General features: G+C 44.9%; 1 protein-coding gene across 1 annotated transcript in view; it reads right to left on the reverse strand.

Moving 5' to 3' along the window:
• The window catches only part of SLC36A4 (solute carrier family 36 member 4), a 162494-nt gene that overhangs the window by 94102 nt on the left and 53989 nt on the right, over positions 1 to 14403 (reverse strand). The window contains exons 9-10 of the mRNA XM_084841611.1: positions 12342 to 12511; positions 7282 to 7451 (exon numbers count right to left, since the gene is read on the reverse strand). Coding sequence (XP_084697737.1) covers positions 7282 to 7451; positions 12342 to 12511 — 340 coding nt within the window. The remainder of the gene's footprint in view (positions 1 to 7281; positions 7452 to 12341; positions 12512 to 14403) is intronic.

The raw sequence follows: 14403 nt of genomic DNA on the forward strand, positions 1-14403 counted from the left end.
ATCCTTCTCAAGCTTGGGTTGAAATACTTCTCTTCCAAGCCCACTCAACTGGCTTCCTTCACCCTTTAAACCTCACTGACCTGGTTGATTGGCAAGGCCAGGGCCAGCAAGCAGTCCCAAGTGAAGAAAGGAAGGGAGGTCAGGGCAAGTTCAGATTGGTTCAGAAATTAGTTGAGTCATTTCCCAATTTGGGGTGTGGGGGCAGGGATGGGGGGGAATAGCTCATTTCAATGCAAACTATGGGTGGCTCATCCACCTCTACTTTAAAAAGGAAAACAGTAATGTGACCATCAACACCAGCTTAACACTTTGACACCTGCTTATCAACATTTACTTAATTGATCAGCAATTTAAGAATGTGTTTCCCACCCAGTGCATTGAAGTCAGGTCAATTTAGAAAGTAACATTTTACAAGTTCAGCCTAAAATTTCCAAAGCCCAACTGGAAGCCAAATCAAATGTGTTGGGTACTTGAAACCCATTTTCAAACCTTGGGCTATTGGTTCAACAAAGTGAACTAAATGGCTTGGGACCAGGATGTTTGAAAACGGTTTGCCTTGACCCTCTGCCTCCTCCCATACGAAGCTGCCCATCAACTGAGGTCATCTTCAGAGGTCCTGTCCTGTGTTCTGCTGCAAAGAGCAGTGTGTTTGGTGGAAACACAGGACAGGGCCTTTTTGGTGGCAGCTTGCCAACTGTAGAACTCCCTCCCAAGGGACTGGCCCCTTCTCAGTTGTCGTTTAGGCATACAGTTAAGACCTTTTTATTCCACCAAGTGTATTTGAGTGTATTTTAACCTTGCGGCTTTGGATCTGTTTGGTTTTTATACTGGCTTTTAATGTTCTCTGTTCAAGCATATTGAGTCTGGGGGAACTTCTTAGGACCAAAAGGTGGTATTGATTTTTTTTTTTAAATTAACTTTAATTTCATGAAGGAACCCATTATGCAGAAATGGAAACTTCTCAGTTTAGGATCAATATACAGTTAGAGAGCATGGTTAGTGAGACTTCATATGCTAAAATGCTTTGGGCAGTATCCAACAGTTAGCCACGCTAGCACAGCACCAACAGTATTAGCTGGAGCACCGATTAAATCGGCGCACCAGCTAACAGTATTGGTGTTGAGTTAGACAAGTTTCTGCTAGCACAATATAATATACGTTACCGGTTGCAAACCATTGGATACTGCCCTTTAGAAATAATTGGCAATATTTTTCAAAACCTCTAATAAAAGACTTGTTAAAAACATCCCTATTATCTTCTATTAGTGCTATATATAGGAAAAAATGATAATCGATGTCTGTGATCAACTGCCAGTTCACATGTTGTGCTTACTCTGTTGAAGCCCCTGGAAACCACCTCTGTCATAGTTGCCATGATTGTAACACTGGGGGCCTCTCATAGCACTGATTGGCCCAAATCAAATGGGAATAGAAGACTCTAAGTAAAGCCGTGCTGGATCAGAACAAAGGCCGATCTGGTCCAGCAATCCGTTCCCACCATGGCAGGACAGAGTGTAATAGCGCTCTCCCTGAAAGTCCTGTAACTGCCCAATGAACATGGATTCCTCCAAATGTGAGTAAAGCTGCTCCAGAGATCTATCACAGCCACAGCAGGAACTGGAAGCCACAAGGAGACCAATTCCAGTGCATCCCACTTGCAAGGTTTAACGTATAGACTGGAACTGCATATTTCTGGAGATGCCACCAAACATAAAACCACTGTATTAACTTATGCTCTCCTCCCTCCGTAACATGCAACTCTATTTAGCCATGCTGTCTCCACCAGCGGCAGCCTATTATTTTTTTTTGGTCAGCGCCTCATAAAATAGGTTTCCTCGGGCATTGTATGGATCAATTTAAAACCATGTTGTAAAGAGATGAGGTGATGCTCTAAGATGGTTTCTGGCTTTCTTTCCCTCTCTCTCTCACTTCTGAAAATGTGAGAACATGATATGGCAGCACCATTTTCAATGATATTCCATGAATCCTGTAACACTTACCTTTGCCCTAAGACAAGAGGGTTAAGGTAAACTGACTACCAAGCAGTCATGGAAATTCTCCAATACTGTCTGCTGGAACTCCCAATTTTGCTATGCATGTTCTGCTTTAGCAGTTAAACAGCTGGCCTCTGGCAAGCTTCTGTCTTTTTCTTCTGAGTGAGTTTTGTACAAACATTTGAGGGCCAAGAAACCCTCTAGAAACAATTTACCTCTCCTCTGATTCACCCATACTGAAAAAAAGCCTCCACTTCTTAACACTAAAAAGGAAGTCACCATCGATATTACAGTGCTACTGAAACCTGCTCAGTATCAACACTTACTTAATCCATCACCAATTGAAGAATGCATTTCCCACCCAGCGCATTAAAGTCAATTCAATTTAGAAAGTAACCTTTTACAAGTTCAGCCTAAAATTTCCAAAGCCCATCCAGAAGCCAAATCTAATTTGTTGGGTACTTAAAACCCATTTTCAAACCTTGGGCTGCTGTTTTGATTTCTCTCGTCTATCCCCAATAACCTCCAGCTGAGGCTAACTGATAATTGAGAATGCTACCTGCATCAAGCATCTAAGTCACACCAAAGGAAATGATTGAATCTTGTAAGCCTAGAACAAACACATTTTATTCCTTTGGAACACATAGCAAAGTTTATTTTCTATTAACTTTACCTGTTCCGACCAACACCCAGAGTCAGGTCAAAATCCTCCCACCCACCACCCCTGGACATGGCAAAGTGAGTGACCACACCTCCAGAAACCCCTTAACTTGTTTTAATTGGTCCAATGTGGGGAGGAAGGAATCACCTTATGTGTTCTTTATTCCTTGTTCCCAGAGTTTACAGAGCTATCAAAGTTCTGATTAGTTCGCAAAGGCTCTTGTCCCTATTGCTTTTCCCATCCAAAATACATCCTGGAATCTTTGGCTCTAAAAAGTGATGCTGGCCTCTCTACTGATCACTATTTATTAGATTTCTCCCATCGCAGAACTTAAGGCAGCGCACAGTGAGTTCTCCGTGTAGCCTCCCATCTAGGCAATGACCAGACCCTTAGCTGTGTCATTTGCTTTCAGATTATGCCACAAAAGGACTTCCCCTGCTTAAATTACTGTACATGGAAGCCGGTAAGTGCATAGGACCTGATGATGCTTTTCAATAGGTCAGCAACACTAGCATTTCATTTCATTTCATTTATCGTATTTCTATACCGCCCCATAGGCGAAGCTCTTTGGGGGGTTCACAAAACATAAAAACCATTAAAACACACTATATAAAATGTAAAACCATTCACATAATAACGTAGAACTAGGGATGGCAGAGAATTTCTCCCCGAAACTTCGGGGGGCCGAGCGCCAACGTGTTCGGCCCCCCGAACAAGTTTCGGGGAGAAATCCTCCGAACCCCCCCCGCCCCCCGCACACACACACCCCGGGACGGGACTTAACTTCGCCGAATGTCCCTCCCGGCGGCGGGTCCGGCTGGCGGTTCGGCGGGTGTTCGAGCGGGGCGGGAGCGGCAGCCGGTCTTTCGACCGGCTGCCGCCGCCGCCATTGCAATAAAAGAAAAAGAAAAAAACGCCCCCTGATAGGCTACCTGACGATTAACGTAGCCTATCACGGCTAGATTTGCAAAGTCAGCCGTGATAGGCTACGTCAATCGTCACGTAGCCTATCACGGGTGACTTAAAAAAAAGAAAAGAAAAAAGCGCGTACTCTAATGGCGGCCCCCATAGGGAGCCGCCATTCCCATTCCTTATTTGGTCGCTGTAGTCTACGTAAAGATTTACATAGACTACGGCGAAAATAAGGGCAATGCTATTTGCGTTGCCCTTATTTTCGCTGTAGTCTACGTAAATCTTTATGTAGACTACAGCGACCAAATAAGGAACGCGAATGGCGGCTCCCTATGGGGGCCGCCATTAGAGTACGCGCTTTTTTCTTTTCTTTTTTTTAAGTCACCCGTGATAGGCTACGTGACGATTGACGTAGCCTATCACGGCTGACTTTGCAAATCTAGCCGTGATAAGCTACATTAATCGTCACATAGCCTATCAGGGGGCATTTTGTTTTGTTTTTTTAAACTTTCGAGTTCGCGGCCGGGAGAGGCGGGAAGCCTCCTCCCCGGCCTGAATTTCGGCCGGGGCAAGGCGGGAAGCCTCCCCCCGGGCCTGAACTTCGCGGGGGGAGCAGCGAAGCGCCTCCCCCCCACCACGAACAAGCTTCGGCGAAAGGTAAGGGACTTTCGTCCACCCCTACGTAGAACAAATAACACACACAACAACAACTTGTATCTGAAACAAAAACTATTAGCCAGAGGCAATCAAGAGACTCACTATATGCTGCCAAATGCCTGAGAGAAGAGGGCAGTTTTAACCTGGCACCAAAAAGATGACAATATTGGTGCCAGGCAGGCCTCGTCAGGGAGATTATTCCATAAACGGAGAACCACCACCGAGAAGGCCCTCTCCCCTGTTGCCGTCCTCTGAGCTTCCCTCAGAGGAGGCTCCCGGAGGAGGGCCTTAGATGCAGAGCATAGTGTGTGGGTTGGTTCATGCTGGGAGAGGTGTTCTGTCAGGTACTGTGGTCCCTAGCCACGTAAGGCTTTATATGTCAAAACCAGCACTTTGAATTGGGCTCGGAAGCATATATGCAGTCAGTACAAGCGGGCCAGAATCGGTCTTATATGCTCAGGCTTTCTGGTCGCTGTTATCAGTCTGGCTGCTGCATTTTGCAGAAGCTGCAGCTTCCGAACCATCTTCAAAGGCAGTCCCATGTAGAGCACATTGCAGTAATCTAACTTGGAGGTTACCAGAGCATAGACAACTGAAGCCAGGTTATCCCTGTCCAGATAGGGGTGTAGCTGGGCCACCAACCAAAGCTGGTAGAAGGCACTCCATGCCACTGAGGCTACTTGAGCCTCAAGCGACAAAGATGGCTCCAGGAAGACCCCCAAGATACAAACCTGCTCCTTCAGGGGGAGTGCAGCCCCATCCAGAACAGGTTGAGCACCCTCCATCCAGTCAGGAGAACCACACACTAACAGCATCTCAGTCTTGTCTGGATTGAGTTTCAGTTTATTAGACCTCATCCAGTCCATTGTCTCACCCAGGCACTGCTTTAACCCATCCACAGCCTCACCTAAAGAAGATGAAAAGGAGAAACAGAGATGCATGTCATCAACGTACTGATGACAACGTACTCCAAAACTCCGGATGACCGCACTCAACGGTTTCATGTAGGTGTTGAATAACATGGGGGACAAAATAACCCCTGCAGAACCCCATACTGGAGAATCCACGGGGCTGAGAAATATCCCCCAAACACCACCTTCTGGAGCCAACCATCCATGTAAGAGCAAAACCACTTCAGTGCAGTGCCTCCCACTCCCAACTCAGACAATCGCACCAGGAGGATACCTGGTCAATGGTATCGAAAGCTGCAGCGAAATCAAGGAGAATCAACAAGGTCACACTCCTCCTATCTCTCTCTCGACATAGGTCATCATACAGGGCAATCAAGGCTGTTTTCATGCCAAAACCTGGCCTGAACCCCAAATGAAATGGATCTAGATAATCAGTCTCATCCAAGAGAGTCCGGAGCTAGTTAGCAACCATTCGCTCAAGAACCTTGCCCAGGAAAGGAACATTTGCCACTGGCCTAAAATTATTAAGATTTTCTGGGTGCAGGGAGGATTTCAGCGACAGGTTGACTTATAAACTTATATTTTAAGAGAACCGTTAAGAGAATACTGCTCATTTGGGAGCCCCCCAATACAGCTTTATTCAGAGACACCTACTCATTTTCAGTCTATGCCTGCATTGCTTCTAGCACCAACCTAGGCAGCTCACTAAGCCCCAATTCATATACAGGTAGTACCAGCACTCCCGGCCTAAAATGGTGGAGGAACAGATGGGCACCCTATCTACTTCAAGAGGCATTTCCCCATGCAAAGTCTTATGACCAGTGCTCTTACCATTTCTCTTGCTACAAAAAAGAGGGCGGGGCAAAAATCAGGTGAGCCTCTGTACACAAAGGTTAAAATATCTCATGCAACCAAGGAAGACTTCTAAAGCACCCAAGTATAGAACACACATCCGATGTAGCCCCCTCCATGCATTACTTGTGTACAGCAGCCTTCCCAACCCGGCGCTCTCCAGATGTGTTGACTACAACTCCCATCATTCCCACCCATGCTAGGGATGATGGGAGTTGTGGTCTAACACATCTGGGGGGTGCCAGGTTGGGGAAAGATGGGTGTGAGTGTGCTGAAAGGGACTGCGGGGCCATACTTTTAACTCCATACTCAACGTTGCACAACTCCTCCCAAACCCACCCATGCAATCCACACATTACCACGGATGTCTAAGGCGAGGAAGTTGACCTCTGCACATGCATTAGGAGTTTGGGATGCATGGAAACGTCAACACCTAAGAGCTCTACATACAAAGGCTGAGAACCCTGCAACTTTGGGCTGAAAGTATGGCCCCACAGACCCTTTCCACACTCTGTCACTTCATATCAGTGATGCATGAAGGAGGCTTAAAGTCATGAGACCAATTTAACGCTGAACTAGTTTCAGCTCAGCGCCAGTTCACAGGCTGCACTATAGTGCTGCACAGTGTGCAGCAAATGTGGCTGATGATACAATGCACAAGTCTCAGAATGTGAAAAATACTGGCAAATCACATGAATTCCTATGTTCCTTGGCAAATCCATGTTCACACTATCCATTCACTTACTTTAGGGACAAAAAGTTGAGTGAAATACGAGAAAATGCAACTTAAATCCTACATTTATTTAGGGATGCTGGAGAAATTCGAGATGTATTAAAATGAGCTCGGATTTCTAAGAATCCGACCTGCGGAATCCACTGCAGAGCGACCCCCTCAGGCCCTGCGGAGTCCGTGGACTTTCGGATTTTTTTTTTACTTTCCCGAAATTTACGCATATAAATCTGTAGAAAAATACGTAAGTTTCTGCTGAGGAAACGTAGAATGGAATAGGGGACAATACACTAAATGTTACATACTGGGGTAAATTATGTAAATACTTACATAAATATTTATGTAAATATTTACTTAATTATTTCCGTATTTTTCCGCGTGACGAAAAAAAATATTTGCATCCATCTGTGGGCGGATGACAGAACGAAAGGCACCTGACAATCTGCAAAACACAGACGAGCAGATTTTACACAGCCCGTACATTTAATACACCTTCTTTTCCTCTCTGCAACTCCAAGATACCGTTTGTCAAAGGAATGCCAGAAAGTAAGCCCCTGTACTTACAGGTTAGGCAGACCAGGAGTGTCCTCATCACCAGCTCACAGAACAGTTTCAGCTTCTGCTGCACTCTACTGGCAACAACTGGAACAATGATCTCGGCTGGAACGTAGAATTGAATCGAATAGGTCACAAAAATCCCAAAGGAATAGAGAATCTTGACCATTTGGTACAGCCTGCAAAAAACCATTTGGACAGAATACGGGTTGGTAAAAAGAATGCAAGAACAAAGTTTGCTACAAGGAAAAGGAATTGCATTAAAGCTTATTTGGTGTGTGTCGAATCTTTTTTTTTTCTTTCTTTCCCCTGCCTTTTCAGAGAAACAGTTTTGCCTTGCTGGATCAACCCAAAAGGGTATTCCTGGATCAACAGTAGCCAGTAATAAGTCTCTGAAAAGCTCACAAGCAAAGCACAGCATGATTTCACACATCAGGTCATTTAATTTATTTTATTTAAAGAATTTTACACCACACTTCTCCAAAATAGTTCGAGACAGGTTACAAGCAAGAACAAAAACTAAAATGAACAATAAATAAAGCAACACTATAGCAGATAATAATCAAGGTAAAATTCCAAATCTTAAAAAACAAGAGCACTATAATTAGACAGAATAGACAACAAAGATACTGAACTAAAATGCCTGGGCAACTTATTGCAGAAGGCATTTTGCATCATGTTTATGCACACTGAGCCTGCGTAAAAAAATCTTCCAGGCTCCCAGAGGCCCAGGTCTTAGGAGGCTCTAAGTACATTGCTTACACACACCAGGGTGTTCAGTCCTTTTAATTTTTGAAATAATATTGTTACAGCCGGAGCAAAAAAAGAATGGTTGGCTTATGACCTTATTCACTGTATTAAATATCTTCGTAATCTGGGTCTCACCCATCTGGGTGGGGGAACAGCTTATTAAAAGCCTAACCTAAAAAAGGAATTAATTCATAAACTTCAAAGCTTAAGATACCAGTTGACTTCAAAGCAGAAAACCTCTCCAATCTAATGGAGTAAGCAAGTTTTCAGCACTGAACGGCTTTAAAAAATCCCATATTAGCAAACTGTTTTAAGAAATAAATTATTTTTACTGTTAATTTATTAGTTGTTTCCAAGCAGGTTAAAGTTTCCTTGACTATCCCTTAAAAAAAGGGGGGGGGAGTCATTTGTGACTTAAAGTAACTAGAAGCATTCTTCGTTAATCTCTTCATTTCAGCTCAGTTTGGTTACACTGCCAATTTGACAGGGGTGGGGGTGGGGGAATGTATTATAGGCTGTACTGCACCTAGGAAAATAGGAGGGAGGAAGAGATGTATAATTATCAACACACCCTGTAGTGCCAAACACTGCCACATGTTTAAGAAGTTAGACAAACTCATTAATTCCATGCCGAATTATCAGCATCACCGAGGACACGCAGTGCTAAACTCAGCAAAATGCACCGCAAACTGTTCCATCGTCCTTAAAAGTCAGATTTCAGCAAGTTCCCATTAGCGCTACGCAAAAGGGACGCAACCTTCAAACAGCTTTTTAAAATGGGGCAACGTCGGTATAAGTGGCATTTATACCGGGAACTGCAGCCGCCCAATTTTACACCCTACACTTTCTCCAGGTAACGAGGATGCTACAGTAGCACAAATTGTATTTTATGACAATGTGGTTTTAAAAGTGCCTGAGTAGAAGACGGGACAGGAAATTTTCATATAGATAAAGACTGGTGTTGACATTTGACCAGTCCAAAAGAAAAACAAGACACGTAGGCATTAATTTATTAGTACAGTCCAGCACAGATTCTACTAAAGGGTAGAATCCCTTTAAAGGGTGGGAAGACTTTGGCAAGAGGGTCTTGGTTTGCTCATCTTCTTCTCCTCCTCGCTGTGGCCAGGGCCTGTTTTCTTGCCTCTTCCTCTTGGCCCAGCCTACACCATCTCCCAGAGAGGGAGAGGAGGTTACTGCTCCTTCTCCTCACCCCTCTTGCTGCTTGCTCACTTGGAAAGGAAAAGTGAATAGGCCGAAACTGCAAAGAAAAAAACCAACAGGGCCACAGCTCAGAGCATCTTCTTTGCATGCAGAAGGCCCCAGGTTCAATCTCCAGCTTCTCCAGGCACGTCTAGGAAAGAATCCTGCCTGAAACCCTGGACAGCTGCTAGATGGACCAGTGGTCTGCCTCAGTATAAGGCAGGTTCCTAGCTAGGATGCTCCAGGTATACACAGCGGGCCCCCTACTGCGGTACAGATCTTGGCAGGTGCCTGAGAATGCCGACCCACCGACACCGGCCCTGGAAGAGTCACAAGAGTACAAGAACACAATTTCTTTCCATGTGTCGATTGCCTTTAATGTAAGTTGCATCGGAAAGAGAATTAGACAGATATATATACAGGATAGATCAATGTGTATTCACCATGATAGCGATCCATGGAATCTCCATATCAATACATAATGCATTTTAGGATTATCGGACATGGTCTGGACTGATCACAACCAGCTTGAAAGCTTCCTTGGGGCATACTGTTGGCTACTGTTGGAGACACAATGCTGGGCAAGTCTTTAGGAGCAGCAAAGAGACCAAAATAGTATGGCAGCATAAGAGACATACAGTGCAAACCTATGCCTATTTACACTGAAGCAAGTCCTGCTGTGCTGAATGGGTCTTACTCACTAGCAAGTATGTTTAGGATCACAGTGTAAGGCTGAAATCCAGCACACCACCCAGTGGCTTCCACTGACTTCAGTTGGATTTGTGCAGCCTAACTGATGTCATAGAATCATAGAATAGTAGGGTAGGAAGGGGCCTACAAGACCATGGAGTCCAACCCCCTGCTTAGTGCAGGAATCCAAGTCAGAGCATCCCTGGCAGATGGCTGTGCAGCTTCATCTTGAATGCCTGCAGCGTGGGAGAGCCCACCACCTCCCTAGGTAGTTGGTTCCATTGCCATATTGCTCTAACAGTCAGGAAGTTTTTCCTGATGTTCAGCCGGAATCTGGCTTCCTGTAACTTGAGCCCATTATTCCGTGTCCTGCACTCTGGGATGATCGAGAAGAGATGCTGGCCTTCCTCTCTGTGACAACCTTTCAAGTACTGGAAGAGTGCTATCCTGTCTCCCCTCACTCTTCTCTTCTCAAGGCTAAACATACCCAGTTCTTTCAGTCTCTCCTCATAGGGTTTGAGCTTTGGTAGGCAGTTTACATCAGCCATGGGTAAAAGCATGCAGCACGAGAACTGCTGACATGCCATGAGGAAATGATTAAAGACCAGAGTACTCGTCCATCGGAGGAGGCCGCCTACTGTGTCTCTGGACGATTCCCTGTTCTGACCTTGCCTCCTTCCAAGCAGTCTCTGTTGGGAGAGGGAAGTTCTGATGTGTTTTTGCAAATGCCTGATCACTTCTGAAGTGGAGACACAGCTGAATTACCCATCCTCAGTGACAGGTGCCCATTCTAACTCTGCATGAGCCACTGCTCTGACTTCTTTCTGACTGGGCAGCACACTCAGAACGGTTTCTCATGCCGAAACACAGGGGACGAGGAAAGGCAGGGGTTACCCTCACACATTCCAAGCATAAACATTTGAGGGTTTAAGAGTCAAGTGTATCTCCAACTTTCATTCAGAAAAAGTTTGTATCACACTATCAGATGTTTCAGGGTGGGGGATGACACACTGTATGCCGTCTCATTACAAACACCAACTGTGATGAACAACCAGCAATTACTCAGCACTCAGAATCACAGCCAAAAACTACAACATCAAGTCACCTGATTTAGTCCCATTTATAGCCCTTCCCTTGGCTGGCCCATGGCAGTGGGAGGAACAACTCGGTAGCATTTATTTTATTTATTTAATACTTTCATATCTCACCTTTTCTCCATCATAGAACCCAAGGTGGTGTACACTCTGCAACCGAAGCAAGCAGGCATCATAGAACTCAAGGTGGAAGCACAGAGCCATCCAGGCACGGGGGAGACCCAGACTGGCTTCTCTTCAGCAAGACAGCTGCATGGTATGATCTCAAGCCATGCCACTGGAGAAGCATCAAAGCTGTAGCAACTCAGTCCACAGTGATGGCAAGAGAGCACCAGCTTGTTCCCTTCTTTCATAGAGAACATAAGAACATCAGAAGAGGCCTGCTTGATCAGACCATCTAGTCCAGCATTCTGTTCACACAGTGGCCAACCAGCTGTCGACCAGGAAACTACAAGCAGGATGCAAGTGCAAGAGCACCCTCCCACCCATGTTCCCCAGCAACTGGTGTACATAGGCTCACTGCCTCTGGTACTGGAGCCATCAAGACTAGTAGCCATTGATAGCCTTCTCCTCCAGGAATTTATCTAACCCCCTTTTAAAGCCATCCAAATTGGTGGCCATCACTACATCTTCAGGTAGCGAATTCCATAGATTAACTATATGCTGTGTGAACACGTCCTTCCTTTTATCTGTCCTGAATCTCTCCCCCATCAGCTTCTTGGGATGACCCCAGGTTCTAGTATTTTGAGAGAGGGAGAAAAATGGCTCCCTTCCCACATTCTCCACACCATACATAATTTTGTACACCTCTATCACGTCTCCCTTACCCTCCTTTTTTCCAAGCTGAACAATCCCAGCTGTTGTAACCTTCCCTCGTAGGGGAGATGCTCCAGCCCCTTGATCATTTTACTTGCCCTTTTCTGCACTTTTTCCAGCTCTACAATATCTTTTTTTAGGTGTGGTGACCAGAACTGCACACAGTATTCTAAGTGTGGCCGCACCACAGATTTGTATAAGGGCAGTTATCATATTGGCCATTTTATTCTCTTTTCCTTCTATAGGGCTAAGCCATACCTCCTTTCCAAATCACATCAAACTGTGATTCAGCAGCCAGCCAGCCCCTTAGCAAACTTTTCTCTCTGGATAGTACAGGGCAAGTTCTGCCATGCCATGCTTATCAACATTAATCATGCCTGATGGATGAAAACTTGTCCTAGCCTGTCATGCCTTTTGCCCTAATGCTAGACATTAACGTCATAAAGCACTTTTTGTGCATAGAGGCCTATTAAGGATCATGACGAACACGGAGGTCTGTTAAATCGTGCTTCTACTTACCACTGGTCTTGTGGCAGGTTCAGAGTGATGCTACCTTTGATTTCATCCCCAAAGCGCATATACCCCAGTGTGGCCAGCGTGATGTACAAGGTCATCACAATTGCCATGCCAATGTTGAGTGCTGATGGGAAGCGTTCGCTTTCTTTCATCCTGTTCTGGAGAGGCAGCACCTGAGAGGAGAGAGGGGAGCATGTGCAGGCAGGATAAGCAGAAACAATGGTTTTTGTTAAAGCTTCTTCCATACTTGTTTAGGAATTACTTAAGCCATTCATTCAAAATAGCCAAAATAGTGAGTGTTATTCTGGAATGACCACTAGCAGAATCACTGTTATAGTGTTGGGGGGACAGGCTATCTAGTCCAACCCCCCTGCTCGATGCAGATGGCTGTCCAACATATGCTGGAAGACATAAAGGGAAAATCCACCATTCCTCTCGGCAAGTGCTTCCATTCTCAAACTGCTCTTACTGTCAAGACATTCCTCCTAATGTTTAACCAAAATCTACCCCCTTGTAACTTAAGCTCATTAGATCTAGTCCCTACCCTTTGGAGGTAGCAGAGAACAAGTGTTTGACCTCTTCTCTGTGACAGCTCTTCAGAATTTGAAGAGTGCTCTCATGCGTCCTGACCCTCCTACCCTAGTTTTCTCTTCTACGGAATAAACAAAACCAGTCCCTTGAATTTCTTCTCATAGGACTAGTTCACCATACTAGTTCACCGTTCCTAATAAATTTCCTTCCTTCCACATTTTTATTGGTATTTTGGGTTTTTTTAAAGAAAACTTTTAATATGGTATTTTATTCCTTTTATCTTTTATTGTTCACCTATCTGGAATCTGTTTAGATGTGGAGCGATATATAAATGTTGTCAAGAGATAAGTAAAATAAATAATAAATAAACCATATCAGTGACTGCCTTCTTTGCCCTCCTCTGAACCTGCTCTAATGGGTAGTATCCTGTTGTGCCCATGTGTTCACGGGACCCACCTCTTGTGCAACGGGGCTGTTGCGGCTCTAAAAATAACCCCAGAAACAAGTAGAAACACTCATTTCTGGAAAGGGACAGGTCAGCAGAGCTCGCAGAAGGGAGCTCCAGTGACCTGTCCCGATCTGGAAACTAGCATTACCTCTCGTTTCTGGGGTTATATTTAGAAGTGCAAAAGCCCCATTGTGCAAGTGGTGGGTTCCACGAGCACAACAGAATCAACGGAGGTGGAGCAGCCCCACTGGATACTGCCCAACTTGTCTACATCTTTTGGAAAGTGCAGCAACATCTTAGAAAAGTGGGGAATAATTTTCCTCATTAAATTCAATTGATTTTTTTTTAAAGAAAGACAAAAGACTGGGAGGAGAATGTGAGAGCTGAGAATAGGGGAGAAAAGGGAAAGAGAGACAGGACGAGGAGGAATACAAGACAGCTATAGTAAAAGAAAGTAAAGGTCATGTTACACGTTACAGAAGTGGGTCCAAAGTGGGGATAAGCTCATGGTAGAGCAAATGCTTCCACACACAAGGTGCCATGTTCAGCTACTCACATTTATCATCAGAAAGACAGCAGGCTTGAGAAAGACCATTGCCTAGCACCACGGAGAGCCACTGTCAGAGTAGCCAGGACTAGGCTAGACAGACCACCATCCAGCCTAGACGGACCACCATCCAGTCTACTCAGTCTAGGCTAGATGGACCACCCATCTGACTCAGTCTACAGTTGGACTCATGTGCCTTACAAGAGGTTGACAATTACTGGCACAGCCTAACCTTGGAAAACTGCCTTCACCAGCATAAGCCAGCCAACACAGTAACAGTAACCCCACAAAAGAGTGAAGTGCAATCATAATAGGCCAATTCTCATATCAACATTGTCTGAAGTAGATGGAAAAACAAGACGTTAAGAAAACAGAAACAGTGAAGCATGAGCGACAGTATTTACAAAAAAACAAAACCTCATCTTGATATGCAATCACTGTGCTGACAGGGAATGAAAGGATACTTTTTAATTAAAAAAAATCTAAGACCAACTTCATTGTTTGCATCCAACTTTGTTACACAGCTAGTCTCCCACCTG

The sequence above is a fragment of the Heloderma suspectum genome, chromosome 3, assembly GCF_057233095.1.
Source record: "Heloderma suspectum isolate Gila_16-S chromosome 3, 16-S_ref, whole genome shotgun sequence".
NCBI lineage: Eukaryota > Metazoa > Chordata > Lepidosauria > Squamata > Helodermatidae > Heloderma > Heloderma suspectum.